A 19,322-nucleotide genomic window follows, 5' to 3' on the forward strand; every position below is an offset into this window, starting at 1 on the left:
CAGCTCCCTCCTCTTGGCGGTATTTGCATCTTGGCTCTGTATTCAGGGCACCATGGTCCAGCAGGGTGTCAGGCCTGGGCCAAGGCCACCAGCTGGGGACTTGAAACCCGCTGGTCTGACTCTTAAGTCTCAGGCTATAGCACCAAGTCAAGCTGTGTAAGGCTTGTTAGGTAAGCCCTCGAGTTGTCCTAAGGCTGAGTTTTTCTTAACCTAAGGCTTCTGTTGGTCCACACTCATAGGTTTCTAATTTGTGAGCTGTTATTCCTGAGTGAACTAAAAATGCTGGCTTTGATTTGCATTTCTGTGTTGATTAGTGATGTTGAACACCTTTTCATGTTCAGCTCTGCTTAGTCGCGTCTGACTCTTTGCAACCCCATGGACTGCAGCACACCAGGCTTCCCTGTCCATCACCAACTCCCAGAGCTCGCTTAAACTCAACTCCGTTGAGTCAGTGATGCCATCCAACCATCTCATCCTCTGTCATCCCCTTCTCCTCCTGCCTTCAATCTTTCCCAGCATCAGGGTCTTTTCCAATGAGTCAGTTCTTCACATCAGGTGGCCAGAGTAATGGAACTTCAGCATCAGTCCTTCCAGTGTATATTCAGGACTGATTTCCTTTAGGATTGACTGGTTTGATCTCCTTGCAGTCCAAGGGACTCTCAAGAGTCTTCTCCAACACCACAGCTCAAAAGCATCAATTCTTCGGTGTTCAGCTCTCTTTATAGCCCAACTCTCATACCCAAACGTGACTACTGGAAAAGCCATGGCTTTGACCAGGTGGAGCTTTGTCAGTAAAGTAATGTTTTTGCTTTTTAATATGCTATCTAGGTTGGTCATTGCTTTTCTTCCAAGGAGCAAGCATCTTTTAATTTCATGGCTGCAGTCCCCATCTGCAGTGATTTTGGAGCCCAAGAAAATAAAGTTTGTCACTTTTTCCATTGTTTTCCCATCTATTTGCCATGAAGTGATGGGACCAGACATGTGGACCACAGCCTTATATAACTCAATGAAACTATAAGCCATGCCATGTAGGGCTACCCAAGACGGATGCGTTATGGTGGAAAGTTCTGACAAAACATGGTCCACTGGAGAAGGGAATGGCAAATCACTCAGTACTCTTGCCTTGAGAACCCCATGAACAGTATGAAAAGACAAAAAGATATGACACTGAAACACATCTAAAGGCAACAACACACGAGAAGACTCAACACAAAGACATCACCAGATGGCCAACAGTGAAATCAGATTGATTATATTCTTTGCAGCTGAAGATGGAGAAGCTCTATACAGTCAGCAAAAAGAAGACTGAGAGCTGACTGTGGCTCCGATCATGAACTCCTTATTGCAAAATTCAGAGTAAAATTGAAGAAAGTAGGGAAGACCACTAGACCACTAAGGTATGACCTCAGTCAAATCCCTTATGATTATATAGAAGTGACAAATAGATTCAAGGGATTAGATCTGATAGACAGAGTGCCTGAAAAACTGTGGATGGAGGTTCACAGCATTATACAGGAGGCCGTGATCAAAACCATTCCCAAGAAAAAGAAATGCAAAAAGGCAAAATGGTTGTCTGAGTAGGCCTTACAAATAGCTGAGGAAAGAAGAGAAGTGAAAGGCACAGGAGAAAAGGAAAGACATACCCATCTGATGCAGAGTTCCAAAGAATATCAAGGAGAGGTAAGAAAGCCTTCCTCAGTGATCAGTGCAAAGAAATAGAGGAAAACAATAGACTGGGAAAGACTAGAGATCTCTTCAAGAAAATTAGAGATACCAAGGGAACATTTCATGCAAAGATGGGCACAATAAGGGACAGAAATGGTATGGATCTAACAGAAGAAGAAGATACTAAGAAGAGATGGCAAGAATACACAGAACTATACAAAAAAGATCTTAATGACCCAGATAACCATGATGGTATGATCACTCACCTAGAGCCAGACATCCTGGAATGAGAAAGTCAAGTGGGCCTTAAGAAGCATCACTATGAAGAAAGCTAGTGAAAGGGCTGGAATTCCAGTTGAGCTATTTCAAATCCTGAAAGATGACCTTGTGAAAGTGCTGCCAGCAAATTTGGAAAACTCTCCAATCCCAAAGAAAGGCAATGCCAAAGAATGTTCAAACTACTGCACAATTGCACTCATCTCACACACTAGCAGAGTAATGCTCAAAATTCTCCAAGCCAGGCTTCAACAGTAAGTGGACTGAGAATCTTCCAGTTGTTCAAGCTGGATTTAGAAAAGGCGTCTGCCAATATCCATTGGATCATCAGAAAAGCAAGAGAGTTCCAGAAAAGCATCTACTTCTGTTTTATTGGCTATACCAAAACTTTTGACTGTGGGGATCACAACAAACTGTGGAAAATTCTTTAAGAGATGGAAATACCAGACCACCTTCCCTGCCTTCTGAGAAATCTGTATGCAAGTCAAGAAGCAACAGTTAGAACTGGACATGGAACAATGGACTGATTCCAAATTGGGAAAGGGGTATGTCAAGGCTTAATATTGTCACCCTGCTTATTTAACTTCTATGCAGAGTACATCATGCGACATGTTGGGCTGGATGAAGCACAAGCTGGAATCCAGATTGGCAGGAGAAATATCAGTAACCTCAGATATGCAGATGACACCACCCTTCTGGCAGAAAGCGAAGAAGAACTAAAGAGCTTCTTGATGAAGGTGAAAGAGAGTGAAAAAGTTGGCTTAAAACTCAACATTCAGAAAACTCAGATCATGGCATCTGGTTCCATCCTTCATGGCAAATAGATGGGGAGACAATGGAAACAGTGAGAAACTTTATTTTTTGGGGGCTCCAAAATCACTGCAGATGGTGACTGCAGTCATGAAATTAAAAGACGCTTGTTCCTTGGAAGAAAAGCTATGACCAACCTAGACAGCATTTTATTTTTTTCCACCCTAATCTCTTCAATTTTATTATAGGACACACTGGAGACAGAGGAGGGAAGTGGAGGAGGACTGACAAGAAGGCAGCTGGGGGCCTCCCCCACCATGAGCCTTTGAGCACAGTGGGGGTTCAGGCAGAGGCAGCAGGAGAGGATGCAGGAAGTGCAAGCATCACCTTCCATGGGACAAGGATCCCTCATCATGGCGTTGGCCTTCTTAGCCCAGCATGAGGGGGAAGAGTGCTGGGTGGGAGGGCTGAATGTCTGCTGACACGGGTGGCTAGTGGGACGGGCTACTGCCACCTATGCCTGGAAGCACTGAGACATGTTTAGTGCCCTCCTTCCCTGTAAGCGGCGTGAAAGCACTGGCCCCCAGGAGGGACACAAAGAACCCGGCCACACTTGCTGGCTCATGCCTTGATTGCTCTAGAGAAGACAGGGGAACCCGACATTTTGGTTTGAAAGGCTTTCTTTTTCGCCTCGGAGAAAACAGGCAGGGGAGAGAGGTGGGAGGGACAAGACAAAACACTCCCAACATCAAGACGCAAGTGAAAGTGAAGTTGCTCCCTCGTGTCCGACCCCATAGACTGTAGCCTACCAGGCTCCTCTGTCCGTGGGATTTTCCAGGCAAGAGTACTGGAGTGGGTTGCCATTTCCTTCTCCAGATAGACAGCATTTTAAAAAGCAGAGACTTTTGCTGACAAAGGTCTGTCTAGTCAAAGCTGTGGTTTTTCCATAGTCGTGTGGTTGTGAGAGTTGGACTGTAAAGAAAGCTGAGCACCAAAGAATTGATGCTTTTGAACTGTGGTGTTAGAGAAGACTCTTGAGAGTCCCTTGGACTGCAAGGAGATCCAACCAGTCCATCCTAAAGGAAAGGACTGATGCTGAATATTCATTGAAAGGACTGATGCTGAAGCTGAAGTTCCAATACTTTGGCCACCTGATGTGAAGAACTGATTCATTGGAAAAGACCCTGATGCTGGGAAAGATTGAAGGTGGGAGGAGAAGGGAACGACAGAGGATGAGATGGTTGGATGACATCACCAACTTGATCAACATGAGCTTGAGTGAGCTCTGGGAGTTGGTGATGGACAGGGAAGCCTGGTGTGCTGAAGTCCATGGGGTTGCAATGACATGACTGAGCAACTGACTGGATGGATGGGAGTGGATGCCATGATCTTAGTTTTTTAATGTTGAGTTTTAAACCAGTTTTTTCACTCTCCTCTTTCACTTTCATCACGAGGCTTTTTAGTTCTTCTTCGCTTTCTGCCAGAAGGGTGGTGTCATCTTCATATCTGAGGTTATTGATATTTCTCCCTGCAGTCTTGATTCCAGCCTGTATTTCATCCAGTCCAGCATGTCTCATGATGTACTCTGCATAGAAGTTAAATAAGCAGGGTGACAATATACAGCCTTGACATACTCCTTTCCCAGTTTAGAACCAGTCCCTTGTTCCATGTCTGGTTCTAACTGTTGCTTCTTGACTTGCATACAGATTTCTCAGAAGGCAGGGAAGGTGGTCTGGTATTTCCATCTCTTAAAGAATTTTCCACAGTTTGTTGTGATCCCCACAGTCAAAGACTTTAGCGTAGTCAATGAAGCAGAAGTAGATGTTTTTCTGGAACTCTCTTGCTTTTTTGATGATCCAACGGTTCCCCTGCCCATTTTTAAATTGAATTATATGGGTTTTTTGTTTGTTTGGGTTTTTGCTATTGATTGTAGGAGTTCCTAATATATTTTGGAAATTAACCTCTTATCAGATAGATGGTTTTCAGATATTTTCTCCCATTCCATAGGTTGACTTTTCATTTTGTTGATTTTTTTTTTTCTTTTGTCTGGAAACTTTTTAGTTTGAAGTAGTCTCTCTTGTTTATCTTTGCTTTGTTGCTTATACTTCTCGTATATTCCAAAAATTCATTGTCAACACCAGCATCAAGGAGCTTGTTCCCTGTGTTTTCTTCTAGGAGTTTTGTGGTTTCAGGAGTTACATTTTAAGTCTTGAATCAAGTTTGAGTTAATTTGTGAGTGGTATGTGATATGTGTCTAATATCATTCTTGTTCTTGTGAATGTCTAGTTTTCCCAGTACTGTTTGTTGAAGAGACTGTCTCTTCTCCATTGGGTATTCTCGGCCCCCTTTTCAGATTAGTTGACTGTATACACAGGGGTTGATTTCTGGGCTCTCAGTTCTGTTCTATTGGTCTGTGCATCTGCTTTTATGCCAGTTGTTGCTTTTTAGCCATTAAGTCGTGTCCGAGTCTTTGCCACCTCATGGACTGTAGCCCTCGGGGCTCCTCTGTCCCCCACTGTCTCCCGGAGTTTGCTCAGATTCATGTCCATTGAGTCGGTGATGTCGTCTAACCAACTCATCCTCTGCCACCTTCTGCTTTACTGAACTTGTGTATTAGTTCTAACAGTTTTGGAGTCACGTCTTCACGGTTTTCTACGTATAAAATCATGTCACCTGCAAACAGGCAGTACACTTCTTCCTTTCCAAATTGGATACCTTTCATTTCTTTTTCTTGCCTGGTTGCTCTGGCTAGGACTTCCAGTACTGTGCTGAGCAGGAGTGGTGAGAGTGGGCCCCCTTGTGCCTGATCTTAGAGGAAAAGCCTTTACCACTGAGTGTGATGGGACCTGCGGGCTTGTCACAAATGGCCTTCATTGTGTTAAGGTAGGCTCCTCTTAAGTTTCTTGAGAATTTCTATCATGAGAGGACATTGATTACTTTTTTAGAGCTGTTAGCTTTTTTTTTGTTTTTTTAAACAGAAATTTTATTTATTTATTTTTGGCTGTGCTGGATCTTCATTGCTGTGTGGGCTTTTCTGTAGTTGCAGTGCTTGGGATTCTCATTGCCGTGGCTTCTCTGGTTGCGGAGCACGGGCTCTAGGGTGTGTGGGCTTCCGAGGTTGCTGCTCCCGGGCTCTAGAGCACAGGCTTTGCAGTCGTGGTGCACGGGCTTGGTTGCTCCATGGCATGTGGGGTCTTCCCAGATCAGGAATCAAACCTGTGTCTCCTGCATTGGCAGGTGGATTCTTTACTCCTGAGCCACCAGGGAAGCCCCAGATGTTGACTTTTGTCAAATGCTTTTCTTACACCTATTGAGATGATCATATAATTTTTTTTATCTTTCATTCCACTAAGTGATTTATGACATTTATTGATTTACTTATATTGACACATCCTTGCATCCTAGGGATAAATCCTACTTGATCATGAAGCATGATGCATTAACATGCTGGTTTGCTGGTGTTTAGGTTGAGGATTTCTGTGTCTGTATTCAGTGGGGATCTTGGCCAGCAATTCTCTTCTCCTCTGTGTCTTTATCGACTTTGGTATCAGAGTAACACTGGCCTCGTGAAATGAGTTTGGGACTGATCCCTCCTCTTCAGTTTTTTGGAAGTGTTTGAGAATGATTGGCATTATTTGTTTGTTTGGTGGAATTGACTGGTGAAGCCACCTGGCCCTGGGGCTTTTCCATGTTGGTGCTCAGAGGCCTGCCCTGAGCCACAGGTTTCAGCGCCTGGACAAGAACTGACACTTGTGACACCGCCCAGGGCTAAGATGCCAGGCTGCTTTCCACACCCCATCCTGCTCTGGGGAGACAGGAGCAGCTAGTGCCCCACGGTCCTTCCCCCCACCCCCATCCCCGGATTGCTGGCCTGCTCTCCTGCTCCTTGCCCGGGGGCCCCTGGGGGACACGGTAAAGAACTCGAGTGCAGTTTGTCAACATTCAAGCAGAAAGTGCACCTCAGGGTCCAGCCAGGTGCCTGATCCTGCAGCTTAGCTTCTGTGTCTTCGATACCCTGTGTCCTGAGATGCCAGCCTCTGAGGACATGCCCCCCTGGTTCTGACCCACAGGATGTGCTTTGCCTCCTCCCACATCCAGCCCCTCACGGAGGTCATGCTGACTTTGTCCTGGGTGGCCTGTGGTTTAAATCCCAGAGCTGCCCGAACAGCCCTCCACAGACCAGGAGGCCGGCCCTGTTGATAACTCCTCTCTGAGAGCCTCAGGCAATGCACACTAATGCCTTTTAAAAAAATTGAATTCTGGGTGGATTAAAACAAAAACCAAAGTCTGAGAAGACTTTCTCCGTGCCTGTGTTTTTTCGTCTCAGAGTGGATGTGGATGAGGATGACCTGGATGAAGAACACGTAACGAAGGTGAGACACAGGGTCCTGGGTCCCAGGTGAGCCACCCAGGTCTGCAGATGAGGCAGGAGCTTTGTCTCCATGTCTCCAGCCCCCAAGTTTCTGGGTGCTTGCTGGGCAGGGCCCCCGGGAGATGCCTGTGCCACAGGGCGTTGAAGGGCAGCCTCTGGGCCAAGGGCCCAGGTCTCCTTGGGGGTGGTGGGAGGTGGAGGGGGGGCGAGTGCTCTGCCCCCAGTCTCCAGTGGGTGGTGGGCGGTGGCAGGTCCCTGTCCTTGGTCTGAGTGTGCGTTTGCCTGGGGTCTGGGAGGCCTGTGTGGTTCTGACGGTGCCCCGGCTTCCTGCACTGAAGACTTTTGGTTTTCTCTGTTGACATTAGATGTCCCCTGCTCTCCTTTTCCTCTCCCGGTTCTCAGAGGGGCACACAGAGAGAACTGAGCTCAGCTTCCTCCTGCTTTATCCCCACCTAGCCCCCAGCCCCTGAGCCCTGGGAGATGTGTGTGGACCCTCACTCCCACCCCCACCCCACTGACGCTCAGAGTCCTTCTGGTGTCTGAGTCACCACTGAGGGGACACTCCCTCTCCTGCCATGACCGAGGCCCCCAGCATGGCCGGAGCAGAAGCTGAGCGTGACCCAGGGGTGGGGGGTGCCTGGGGTCTGCCAGGGGCGGCGGGGTGGGGGGTGGTCGCCTTCTTTAGGTCTGAGTCCTGGCCGCCCTCCCCGTTGCCTTGGCCTCTTGGGCCCCGGCCCTCCTCCCTGTGCAGAGTGTTTGGGGTGATGGTCTCCCCCGACCCCCCCTCCCCTGGCAGATTTACTACTGCAGCCGGACACACTCCCAGCTGGCCCAGTTCGTGCACGAGGTGCAGAAGAGCCCCTTCGGCCAGGACACCCGGCTGGTCTCCCTGGGCTCTCGGCAGGTGAGAGCCTGGTGCCATCCCGCTGGTTTCCATCCCAGAAGGCCAGGACCACCGTGGGGCTGAGGCGGGGCGCAGGGCAGGACAGGCCGTGCTGGTCCCTGGAAGGAAGCGAGAGGGCGGGCAGGCCAGGGGGCTCTCTGTGTTGCTGAGGCAGCCCCGTTTCTCTTGCCCTCTCCTTGGTCTTACAGAACCTGTGTGTCAATGGGGACGTGAGGAAGCTGGGTTTGGTGCAGCTGATCAATGACCGCTGTGTGGAGATGCAGAGAAGCAAGCATGGTATGCCAGGTGCCCAGGCCTCTGGGACCCTCGTGCGGCCCAGGGCGGTGCTGGGAATGGGGGGGGGAGTGGCTCCAGGGACGTGGGAAACGGTGGGAGCGAGGGTAAGGCGGACCTGGCTTCCTTCCTAAAGAGCCTCATATGGGGGAAAGGGGCCTGTCTGCTTTTTGGTCCAGATCTAGCCCAAAACCCTGGCTGAGAGATGGTTTTGTAGGCCTTTGCTAGAAAGACAGTAAGATGCTGGGATGTTTCAATGAGACCATAAGCAGCAGTTCTGGAAGGTCCCGCTCTGTGGGAACGGGTCTGGATGGTACAGAACCAGTCCTGGCCCCGGGTCAGCTATGGCTTTCTGCCTTTGCCCCCATGCCCCTCAGAGAAGAAGAGCATCACCGAGGAAGAGGAGCCCAGGAGGAGGAGGCGGAGGCAGGAGCCGAGGGCCACCTGCCCCTTCTACAGCCACGAGCGGCTGCAGCTCCTCCGGGACGAGGTCCTGGCAGGGGTGAAGGACGTCGAGCAGTTAGTGGCCCTGGGCGAGGAGGCTCGGGCCTGTCCCTACTACGGGGGCCGGTTCGCCATTCCCGCAGCCCAGGTGAAGACCGGGGGTCGGGCGGTGGTGGTTTTATGTGAGAGAGTGTATCGAGCCCACTCTGCAGATAAGGAAACCGAGGCTGAGAGGTTGACTTTCCCAGAGTTGCATGGCTCCAGGACCAGAACCCGGGGCTGCCTTGGGGGCACAGAAGGGGCTCTGCAGCCAGGGTCCCAGCTCCCTCCCCACTTCCAGGGGCACAGAAGGGCCTCTGCGGCTGGGTTCCCAGGTCCCTCCCCACTTCCCAGGGGCACAGAAGGGCCTCTGCGGCTGGGTTTCCAGCCCGCTCCCCACGTCTGCCAGTGGTCCAGCGGGCTCCAGTTTTATTGGTTTCCCGTTTGGTCCACACAGGCGTTCTGGGCAGGGTTCCGTGCTCAGAGCACAGTGCGCTGCTCCGGCGGCCTCTGCTGTGTCCCTGCACGTGTTCTGGGCGGGAAGTGGAGCCAGTGCACACTGGGGCTGCAGGGTGGCTGGGCCAACCCCTCTGGGGGAGAAAGGGGGTCCCGCCTCCTCAGGCCCTCTCTCCCCCTCCAGCTGGTGGTGCTCCCCTATCAGATGCTGCTGCATGCGCCCACCCGCCAGGCGGCGGGGATCCGGCTGCAGGGCCAGGTGGTGGTCATCGACGAGGCCCACAACCTCATCGACACCATCACCAGCATCCACAGCGTGGAGGTCAGAGGTTCCCAGGTGGGTGGGCCTCCGTCTTCCCGGGCTAGGGCGTGTGCTGAGCTGAGGCTGGGACCCCCCACAGCAGGATTTAGGACTGGGCCCAGCCTGGCAGTGGGCACTCTGCGGGGTCCTCCCCGACCTGTGACCCGAGGCCTCCAGGTCAGAGTGGCAGGGTGTGAGAAGCAGGAGTCCTCGTGTGGCTGGATGTTACTGTTGACACTGCTGTGAGGGATGCTGGAGATGGTTGACAGCTGCTGTTTGCTCATTGCTTGTTACGTGCCCTGCACCACATTGCGGGGGGGACCCCTGACTCTGCATCAGGCTAAGCCTATTGATGCTGAGATCTCAGAGTCTGAAGGAGGTTAAGCGCTGTCTCTGAGGGCTTCTGTGGTGGCTCAGACAGTAAAGAATCCGCCTGCAACATGGGAGACCTGGGTTTGATCCGTGGATTGGAAAGATCCCCTGGAGAAGGGAATATGTAGGTTCCCACTCCAGTATTCGTGCCTGGAGAATCCTTATGGACAGAGGAGCATGGTGGGCTACAGTCTATAGCGTCACAAAGAGTCGGACACGACTGAGCGACTTTCAGGTCAGTGGATTTGACCACTGGCTCCTGATCCTTAAGCCCACATGACGCTCCCCTCGACAGACCTGGGCCAGGGTGTGAGCGTCGCCTTGAACCGTCTCTCTCAGCAGATGGCGTGTCCCTCCTGTCCCAGGAGACACTAGCAGCGATGTTTGTTACGTGCGAGCATCGCTGTCTGGCCTTTTCCCCGACCCTCACTGGACGCCGCAGCAGCAGTCTGCCTCCCCCCGTCTCTCGGCCCCACCAGCCGAAGGGCCTTGAAAACCCACACCTTGGTCTGCCCTAGCTCCCCCTGCATTTTGACTGCCCCCGAGTGTCCTGGGCTGGCACAGTCAGGCGTCCAGGGGTCACTGGCATCACGCAGGGGGGCTCGCCCAGGCCTGCTCTGCCCTCTCACCCGTGCTGTTTTCTCCCCCAGCTCTGCCAGGCCCACAACCAGCTGCTCCAGTACACGGAACGATACGGGTGAGATGCTGCCTCCTGGGGGGGTGGGAAGGCCCCGCTCAGCCTTGGTGCCCCAAAGCCCACCTGTGAGAGGAGGCATCGTGGGGTGTCTCTGGTCCGGGCTCAGAGCGGTGGGCTGGCATGCCCTTCACCTCCTGGTTCGTTGGGCTTACATCCCACTAGGCCGTGGAGGCCTTGGGCCCCGGCCAGCCTGTCTTCTGGGAGAGCTGGCTGCAGCCCGTGCCCCAGTTGGGAAGGCGGCAGGCAGGAAGGCCTCAGCTCAGACCAAGAGGGGAGTTGGGATCCCTCCCACTGACATGCTCGGGCTTCCCACCTCCCAGGAAGCGCCTGAAGGCCAAGAACCTGATGTACATCAAGCAGCTCCTGTACCTGCTGGAGAAGTTCGTGGCTGTGCTGGGCGGTGAGGAGCCTCCCCGCCCCCCCCCAAGCCTGCCGGAGCGTGGTCCCCAGATGCCAGTCAGCACCCCCGGGGTTCCGGTCGCAGGCATTGTCTGGGCCATTGATTTAGGAATCCTCATCTGTCCCTGCTTAGATCTTTTTTAGAACCTGGATATGTATGCCTCTGTCCTGAGTCCTTTTTACTTGGCCAGGCCCTCTCGGGTGGCAACACCCATCACATGTTGTGCTATAAACATGTGTATGACCCTGACGGTGCTGGGACTCGGGGCTTGGGGCGCGGTGCTCCCGCGAGGAGGGCGGCATAGGCGTGCTCACCCTCAGGGCAGTAACTGAAGCCCAGCGTGGCCGGCCGCTGGTTCGCCAGCCCAGCGAGAGGGACTGGAGTCCCTGGCTCCTGGCCCCACGCGCCTTTGTCTTACTCTGTGCGCCAGCGTCCCTTTACTGTTTCTGCTGAAGTGCAGGAGGGTGGGGGAGTTTCCAGGGGATGTCTCAGGTCGGCATCTTCGCTTGGTTTCTGCCCTGCAATCTGGGAGTCTCCTGCTCACGCCTGTAGGAATGGGGTGGGGGGATCCCTGTCCTTGCCTTGCAAAGGCTGACATCGCCAGGCACAGGCTGCACATGCAACACGTGGGTCAGACTTCCGGGCCCCTGGGACACCCTGCCCCCCTCCCGTGGGTCCTTTGGGTGCTATAAGGGGCAGAAGACCCCTTCAGACAGGAACGTTCTTGCTTGATAACTACAGGGTAGAGGGAGAAGACGGCGCCGGGCCCACTGTCCTGACCTTTTTGATTCTCTTTTTTTAGGGAACATTAAGCAAAATCCCAACACGCAGAGCCTCTTGCAGGCAGGTAAGAGCTGGCAGTAGCTGTTGCTGAGCTTCCCTCCGGGATACAGGCCGTGGTCCCTGGAGGGGATGTCAGGCCCGCATGTTTGTTCTTAGGGACAGAGCTGAAGACCATCAACGACTTCCTCTTCCAGAGCGAGATCGACAACATCAACCTGTTCAAGGTAGGTCATCACCTTCAGGGGTGAGCACCCCCAGGCTTCTTTTTTGCTCCCCACCCGTGGGCAGGACTCTGCATGAAGACCGTGGAAGGAATCAAAAGTGAGTTCCTTTCGTCCTTGAGCAGCTCAGAGGCCTGAGGGTCTATGGGATAACCTAACCCTTGCACACAGCTCATGTCAGAGGAGAGGGATCGTCAGCTTGGGGTGAAGGGTCACTATGATGACAGCTGTGTTTTTCTCTGTGTGTGATAAGCTGGTGCTTCCAGGTACCCCCTTTCTCCTCTCTGCAGTGATGGGGGCAGTGGCAGAGGAGAGGCCTCAGGCTAGAGGCTGACATGGCCACAGGAGGCTTCAGGCACCGGGGGGTGGCGGTGGGCCCGCTCCCGGGTGTATGGAAGGTCTTTCTCCAGCTGTAGCCATTTTCACGGTGCCTCTGGCCGGGTGTGTTTTTGCAGGTGCGGCGCTACTGTGAGAAGAGCAAGATCAGCAGAAAGGTACCCAACCCTCTGCTCAGCCCGAGGCTGCCCCATGTGCCCCTCACTCCTGCCCTGCAGAAGCGCCAGGGCACCTGCCCCCGTGTTCACTGGGGGCAGCTCGTGGGCGGGCAAGGAGGCCCGTCCGTCTCCCCTCACGGCGGCTGCTCTCATCCCATCCCAGCTCCTTGGCTTCACAGAGAGGTACGGGGCAGTCCTGGTGCCCTCCGTGGAGCAGCCCAAACTGTCCGGCTTCCAGGACTTCCTGCAGAGCCTGCAGCCGGGGGCGACAGCAGGTGAGTGGGGACGGGGAGCCTGGGCTGCGGCCTTCCTCGCGTGCACAGGCTCTGTCTGGAGTCACTGACCCTCTTCTTCTGCTCTGTGCAGCCCCTGCAGCCCCTGCCGCCCCTGTGGAGGCGGGGGAGGACCGGTCGCCGCGGCCTGCTTCCCCACTGATGCACGTCGAAGGCTTCCTCGAGGCTCTCACCACCGCCAACCAGGACGGCCGGGTCATCCTGAGCCGCCAAGGTAACTGGGAGGAGCTGGTTCACCTCCAGTTGGTGTTCATACCTCGCTGGGTTAGGACATGGAGATGGTTACCTGTGACCCATGCCGGTGGTCGAGGGGGCGAGGAGGAGGACGCGGAGGTGCTGGGTTGCTGGCTGGCCTCGGCGAGGTTACCTGAGAAGCCGCGTGGCCCGGTGTGAAGGTCAGGGGGGCTGTGTTGGAGTCGTGGCCCCGTCACCTGCAAGCTGCGTAACTGGGACCAGTTTCTCCCCAAAGCTCAGTCCCTCGTGTGGCAAGGGAGACAATTGTGCGTCTCCCTTGGGGTCGTCCTGGGGATGAAGTGGGTCTCATTTAGAGAGAAAGTGGCATCTCTGTGACTCCTACATGGACCTGACTGGACACCGTCTGTCTCAGACAGATGGAGGTTTTGGTTGGCTTGCACCTGCCCGCCCTTCTCCACGTGGCTGTCTTTTTTTTTTTTGTCTGTAGGCAGCCTCAGCCAGAGCAGCCTCAAATTCCTGCTCCTGAACCCAGCCGTGCACTTCGCCCAGGTGGTGAAGGAATGCCGAGCGGTGGTCATTGCGGGGGGTACCATGCAGCCGGTGAGGACGCGGCCCAGTTGGGAGGGGAAGGACCCCTGGGGCGGAGGGGTAGGAGGGTGGGGGGGGTGCAGCTTGAGGCGGCCAAGCGGCGCCCACCAGGTGGCATTGCTGTTCTGTCTCTGGGCCAGTGTCTGGGGTCAGGCAGACCCAGATGTTTCTGCAGCCTCTTCTCGGGAGAAAGCCATCCTGCAGTTTCAGACCCAGAATGCAGTGCCTTTCCCTTGTTGTACCCACCCTAGATACAACCGTCTCTCTCTCTCTTTTATAGACTTAAGTTTTAATATACACATTTTAGGGGAGTCTAATAGGAAATCAAAAGTAGATCATACTTCCACCAGGAAAAAACTGATTTTGGTGTACATCTATATTACAGAATTTGCGTACGTAATTGTTACAGATATACAGACACATTTTGAAAACAAAAATGGTGTCTCCACACGCTGCTATTGTCATTTGCTTTTTTCACTCAGCAGCAAAACGTCTTAAAACGTTTTTTCTTCTCAGCAAATTGGCATTTATCCTGCCCAACTCTGGCTGCCCTTTATTCCGTTACGTGACTGTGTTATTATATATGATCGCTCTTCAGTGGACAGACTTAGGACATAGTTTTCAGAAGTTGTGAATCCACAGTGATGTTTCTGTATCAAAACCAGTCATTTTACTTGACTTGACACAGAGCCTCTTAAGCTGCAGTTTGGTTTCTTACAGCGCATTAACATAATTCTTTGCTTTGTCCCACAATATACTTAGAACAGTTGTAAAATTATACCAACCCTCGAACAGTAAACTGTGTATTGAACTCGTTTATCTGCGTTTATTCTTTGCCCTTGAAGTGCCCCACCAAGGAGGAAAGTCACTTGAGAGCCAGCTCTTCTCTCTGCGGCTGTGTTCTGAGTTTGATAGGTAGCTAGGCTTTCTTGGTTTCGGTTTGTTTTCAGTTTCACAGTTTGCCTTTTTACTTTCTTATGTTCTAAGAGATGTCCACATCTGCGTGGTTCAGAAGTCAGAACTGTAACAATGCATGTTCAGTCTCCCTACTGTCCCTCTCCAAACTTCCGTTCCCTGTTCCCATAAGTAATCCTTTAATTAGTTCCTGCTCTGTCTCTCCAGTGTTTCACTGTGTGTGTGTGTGGCTGTCACTCCTCAGCCTTTTGACCAAGATGAATTTATATTACGGGGCCTTCCCTGGTGGCTCACTGGTAAAGAACCTGCCTGCCAATGCAGGAGATGCAAGAGACGCAGGTTCGATCCCTGGTTCGGGAAGACCCCCTGGGGGGAGGGCATGGCAATCCACTCCAGTATTCTTACCTGAAGAATCCCAGGGACAGAGGCGCCTGGCGGGCTATAGTCCACAGGGCCATAGAGTTGGGCACAGCTGAGCAGCTTAGCACACAGTTTATATATAAAATATATAAACTAAATACAGATTAAGTAAGTTTTATTTTTTGTAAAAATGAGCAGGTATTTTCCCCTGTGCATCCTTACTTGCCTCAGAGGTAGCACATGCAGCCCTGACTCCCCCGCCCACCCCAGCACGCCCGCCTTCGTGCACGGGCTGGCCTGCCTCCCTCCTGGGGCTGCACGTCCTCTGCTGGGTGGAGGCAGGGTCGCTCCTTCAGCCACTCTCTCTCGAAGTGCAGATTATTACAAGCAACCTCATGGGAACTATCCCCATGCATATGTTTGGTTTGTGGAGCTGTGCTTCAGAGGAGATGTCCGGATGTGGGATTATGGGTTAAAAAGTAAAAATTGTCTGACTTGTTAAGTGCTATCAAATTCCCCTCACCAGGAGTTGTTGTGCTCTGTATCCCACCAGCAGCCTACAAGAATACCTGTTTCTCCAGAGAGTACTCAAATTCGGGGATTTTTGCCAGCTCTTTAAAAAATACAAATGTGTACATCTTCTCATTACAGATTCTTACTCAGTAGTTTGGGCTGCACTTGACCATGTATATATATGTTTTCCAAATGGTGATTCTGTTGCACAGCCAGGGCTGAGACCCACTGTGCCAGGTTGCTGGGTTTCCCCTGCTGTTCCCTCAGGTGGTTGGAATGAGGCTGCCAACACCGGGTATCATTAGTTTTGTCTTCTTTCAGCGAATCTGTTCCCAGGCTTTCCCTGGACCTCTCCCTCCTGGTCTCACGCACTTACCCCCTCCCGGCCCAGCCCTTTGGGAGGTGACGGTATTGGTCTTCTGGTCTGCAGGTGTCCGACTTCCGGGAGCAGCTGCTGGCCGGTGCCGGGGTGGAAGCGGAGCGCGTGGTGGAGTTCTCCTGTGGTGAGGACCCAGGCCGGTGGCGGGGGCCCTTGTCACAGTCCAGCCGTGTGCTGTAATCAGCCAGGGGCTGAAGCCATGGCGGAGAGGGGATAAGGGAGGGGCTTCTGGCTCTGAGTCCCTCCGTCTACACGCAGAGGCCTGTGCGTCCCAATTTGGTTCTCCGTGGGAGTCAGGTGGAGGGTGGGTGCTGTAAGTTGCTGGTCCGGGTCTGGGAGACAGGGCTGGGTGGGGGGCCGGGGGGACGTTCTCCATGGACTCGGCCTCACTGGGGTCTCGCCCAGGTCACGTGATCCCTCCAGATCACATCCTGCCCCTCGTCATCTGCAGCGGGCCTTCCAACCAGACGCTGGACTTCACGTATCAGAAGAGGGGGCTGCCTCAGATGGTCAGTTCAGCCAGCCTGCCTGCCTGTGGCCTTCGTGGGGGTGGGAGATGGATTTAGAGCTGGGGCGCTCTGGCCAGTCCTGGGTGTTTAGGCTCTGGGTCTCCCATCTCAGCTGGCACAGGCTGAGCAGTGTCTGTGTGGACGTCCACCAGGGAGAGTCTGAGCCGCCCCACCCTCACCCTTTAGCAGGGTGTACGAGCAGGCTGCTCCCTACCTTGGTTCTCTTGCGTGTGGCCCTGTGGGTGCCACCTGGGCAGGCATGGGGGTGCTGGGCACAGCTCTAGGGGCCTGTCTGCGGTTTTCTGTGCCCGATTCGTCACAGAAGCATCAGCTGGGCCTGTGGTAGGGAGGGTGGATGACCCGCTCAGGTGGTGCCACCTGGCCGCACCCCACAGCCCTGATGGCAGCCACCTGTGGTCTTGGTCTGTGGCTTTGAGCCTTCGGGAGGGGCTGCAGGATTGGCTTTCATCTCCCCTTGCTAGATGGACGAGACGGGCCGCATTCTCTGTAACCTGTGCAACGTGGTGCCGGGAGGGGTGGTCTGCTTCTTCCCCTCCTACGAGTACCAACACCAGGTCTGCGCCCACTGGGAGAAGAGTGGCCTGCTGGCCCGCCTGACCATCAGGAAAAAGGTGAGTGATCGGCACTCAGCTGGACGTCCCCCTGAGAGGATGGTGGCACCCAGAGTTCCTGCCGGGGTTTCTCCTGTGTGGGGGCTCCCCCTACTGTCTCATGCCTACTTCCAGTCCTGACACCAGCCGGTGGGGGTCTCTTCAGGACCCCGGCTCTATGGGCTTTTCCGGTCCCCATTCTGAAAAACTTTAGGACCAAGAGTGACTCAACACCCTTTCCTGGGAGATGTTCTCTGTTTACCTTCAGATATTTCAGGAGCCCAAGAGAGCAAATAAGGTGGAGCAGGTGCTGCTGGAGTATTCCAGGTGCATCAAGGTGAGGCTGCGGGTCCCCAGAGCCCCTGGAGGGGGCACCCACACTCTGGCGCTGCAGCTCTGGGCTGGTGTTCCCGCAGCACTGCGGCCAGGGCCAGGCCCGGGGCACGGAAACGGGCGCCCTGCTGCTCTCCGTGGTCGGGGGAAAGATGAGTGAAGGCATCAACTTCTCTGACGACCTTGGGCGGTAAGCAGTGACTTCTCACCCCTCTGGCTCTGACTTTGCACCTGGGCTGATGGCTCAGGTCCACACCCTTGAGGGGCCTGGACTCAGCAACTCTGGATTGGGCCCTCTGGGGCCAGCTAGAAAACCAGGCTGCCCTCACTGGATCAGAACTCGGTTCCTTGGTCTAGACTGGACGTCTGGGCTGATGAGAGAACTTGCTCCAGGTGGCAGGGATGAGGGGAGGGAGAGGCTGAAGGAAGCTGGTGACGGTGGGTGAGGACGGGCCCCTCGTCCTGGGCCTTGGGAACTGCCCACGTGCCCCGGCTCATGTGTGACTCCGTCCTAGGTGTGTGGTCATGGTGGGCATGCCCTACCCCAACATCATGTCTCCAGAGCTGCAGGAGAAGATGGCTTACCTGGACCAGACGCTTGTGAGTACCCCCGTGCCTCCCACAGCTGCGGCTACCCCTCGACACGTGTGCCTGTTTGCCCCAGAGGGATGGACGTGCCTCCATGCTCCTGGGTGTTTTCACACCGTCACCTGTTGTATCAGCTACTAGTGCCTGCGAGGCCCACTGGTCTTGCCCCAGAGCCTCTGTCGCTGTCACAGAGAACCCCTCGCAGGAGGCAGGCATCAACACTGATGGGTCCTCTCTGCCCTTTGCAGTCCAGAGCCCCAGGCCAGGCCCGCCCCGGGAAGGTGCTGGTGGAGAACCTGTGCATGAAGGCTGTCAACCAGTCCATAGGTAAGCCTGGGGCGGTGCTGCTGGCAGGAGGGGTGGCTGCGGGCTGAGGTGACAGGAAGGAGCAGTTTCACCTGCCGTCTCTCCAGCCTGAGCGCTGAGCAACGGGAGGGGCATAGTAGGAAGACCCGTCTCCATTTTGTCCAGGCAGGGCCATCAGGCACCAGAAGGACTTTGCCAGCATAGTGCTCCTGGACCAACGGTACGCCTCCCTGGCCATCCGGGCCAAGCTGCCGGCCTGGATCCGGGACCGCGTGGAGGTCAAAGCCACCTTTGGCCCTGCCTTTGCTGCTCTGCGGAAGGTCAGTCCTGCCCTTCTGGCTCCCTGAGACTGTCCCGCCCCTGCCCCAGTCTGGTGTCATGGTCTTTCCCTCTCTGCAGTTCCATCGAGAGAAAGCTGGCCTTTCCTGACTGGTGGTCGCACCAGGGTGGCCAGGCCCTCCCTTCACCTGCCACAGGCAACATCATCATGAGCTTGGTCTGCAGGGATCCTGCCTGAGGAGGGGGTGCCGCGGGAGCCCCTCAGGACTCAGTGGGCTGCCAGGATGCAGGAGAGGTGGACCGGCCAGCAGGAGACAATGAGGCTGACCCCAAAGAAAGTAACCCCGCCATTCCTGGCCCGACCCCCGGGCAACTGCCCTGCTTGGAACAGAGTCTGTCTTCTGCTCGGCCCAGCCCCGTGTCCAGCTGTCTGCTGATTCCTGGCTGGTCGGTGAGCGGCTGCGGAGGCTGCAGCCACCCTGCCCTGGCCTGTTTCTCAGAATCCACATTCTCAGAGGTGAGATGGAGCAGGCTCTTCCAGCCTCTCCCTTTCTCACTGAAACAGCTGTTCCAGACCTTTCACCCTCGGAAACTCAGAATGTTACCCATTCCCACCCCCTGGCATCCACAGGGCTGTTCTGCCCCAGCTTTGGGTCCTCTTGGCCACCTTTTCTCTAAGTCTTTAAGAACTGCTCCCCAACCTCCCGGCCTTACTTCCTCCTACACTGTAGCCCTCACCTGCCCCCGGCCCTGCCAGCAGGATCATCCTCCTGGCCTGGCTCCAGGGCCTCCTGCTCAGCCATGGAGCAGACGCCAAGACACCGCCTCCCCTGACATCAGCGATTATGCTGAGGGCCATTAGGCTCTCAGCGCGGCTATTTTTAGAGACCCCGTGTCTATCATGGAGACACTTTCCTGTGTGGAAACAGCCCTCCCTCCCTGCACCCCCCCCCCCCACCCTAAGCTCCAGCTCCAAGGGCTGTCTGCACAGCTAGGGTTCCTTAAT

General features: G+C 54.3%; 1 protein-coding gene across 2 annotated transcripts in view; it reads left to right on the plus strand.

Annotated features, from left to right (window-relative positions):
* Window positions 1-19,299, plus strand: part of DDX11 (DEAD/H-box helicase 11) — a 29,472-nt gene extending 10,173 nt beyond the window's left edge. Inside the window, exons 6-27 of one of the 2 annotated variants that reach the window (XM_065942886.1) lie at window positions 7,019-7,064; window positions 7,860-7,967; window positions 8,156-8,243; window positions 8,618-8,832; window positions 9,364-9,516; window positions 10,503-10,549; window positions 10,870-10,949; window positions 11,752-11,796; window positions 11,889-11,956; window positions 12,409-12,447; window positions 12,611-12,722; window positions 12,814-12,954; window positions 13,423-13,535; window positions 15,742-15,814; window positions 16,096-16,199; window positions 16,682-16,831; window positions 17,079-17,147; window positions 17,227-17,333; window positions 17,659-17,743; window positions 17,980-18,058; window positions 18,203-18,357; window positions 18,437-19,299. In XM_065942886.1, coding sequence (XP_065798958.1) covers window positions 7,019-7,064; window positions 7,860-7,967; window positions 8,156-8,243; window positions 8,618-8,832; window positions 9,364-9,516; window positions 10,503-10,549; window positions 10,870-10,949; window positions 11,752-11,796; window positions 11,889-11,956; window positions 12,409-12,447; window positions 12,611-12,722; window positions 12,814-12,954; window positions 13,423-13,535; window positions 15,742-15,814; window positions 16,096-16,199; window positions 16,682-16,831; window positions 17,079-17,147; window positions 17,227-17,333; window positions 17,659-17,743; window positions 17,980-18,058; window positions 18,203-18,357; window positions 18,437-18,466 — 2,107 coding nt within the window. In that variant the 3' untranslated portion in view covers window positions 18,467-19,299. The remainder of the gene's footprint in view (window positions 1-7,018; window positions 7,065-7,859; window positions 7,968-8,155; window positions 8,244-8,617; window positions 8,833-9,363; window positions 9,517-10,502; window positions 10,550-10,869; window positions 10,950-11,751; window positions 11,797-11,888; window positions 11,957-12,408; window positions 12,448-12,610; window positions 12,723-12,813; window positions 12,955-13,422; window positions 13,536-15,741; window positions 15,815-16,095; window positions 16,200-16,681; window positions 16,832-17,078; window positions 17,148-17,226; window positions 17,334-17,658; window positions 17,744-17,979; window positions 18,059-18,202; window positions 18,358-18,436) is intronic. The other variant, XM_065942895.1, reaches the window with a different exon arrangement.
* The last annotated feature ends 23 nt before the right edge of the window (window positions 19,300-19,322 follow it).

Source organism: Muntiacus reevesi, chromosome 1 (genome assembly GCF_963930625.1).
Source record: "Muntiacus reevesi chromosome 1, mMunRee1.1, whole genome shotgun sequence".
Lineage (NCBI taxonomy): Eukaryota > Metazoa > Chordata > Mammalia > Artiodactyla > Cervidae > Muntiacus > Muntiacus reevesi.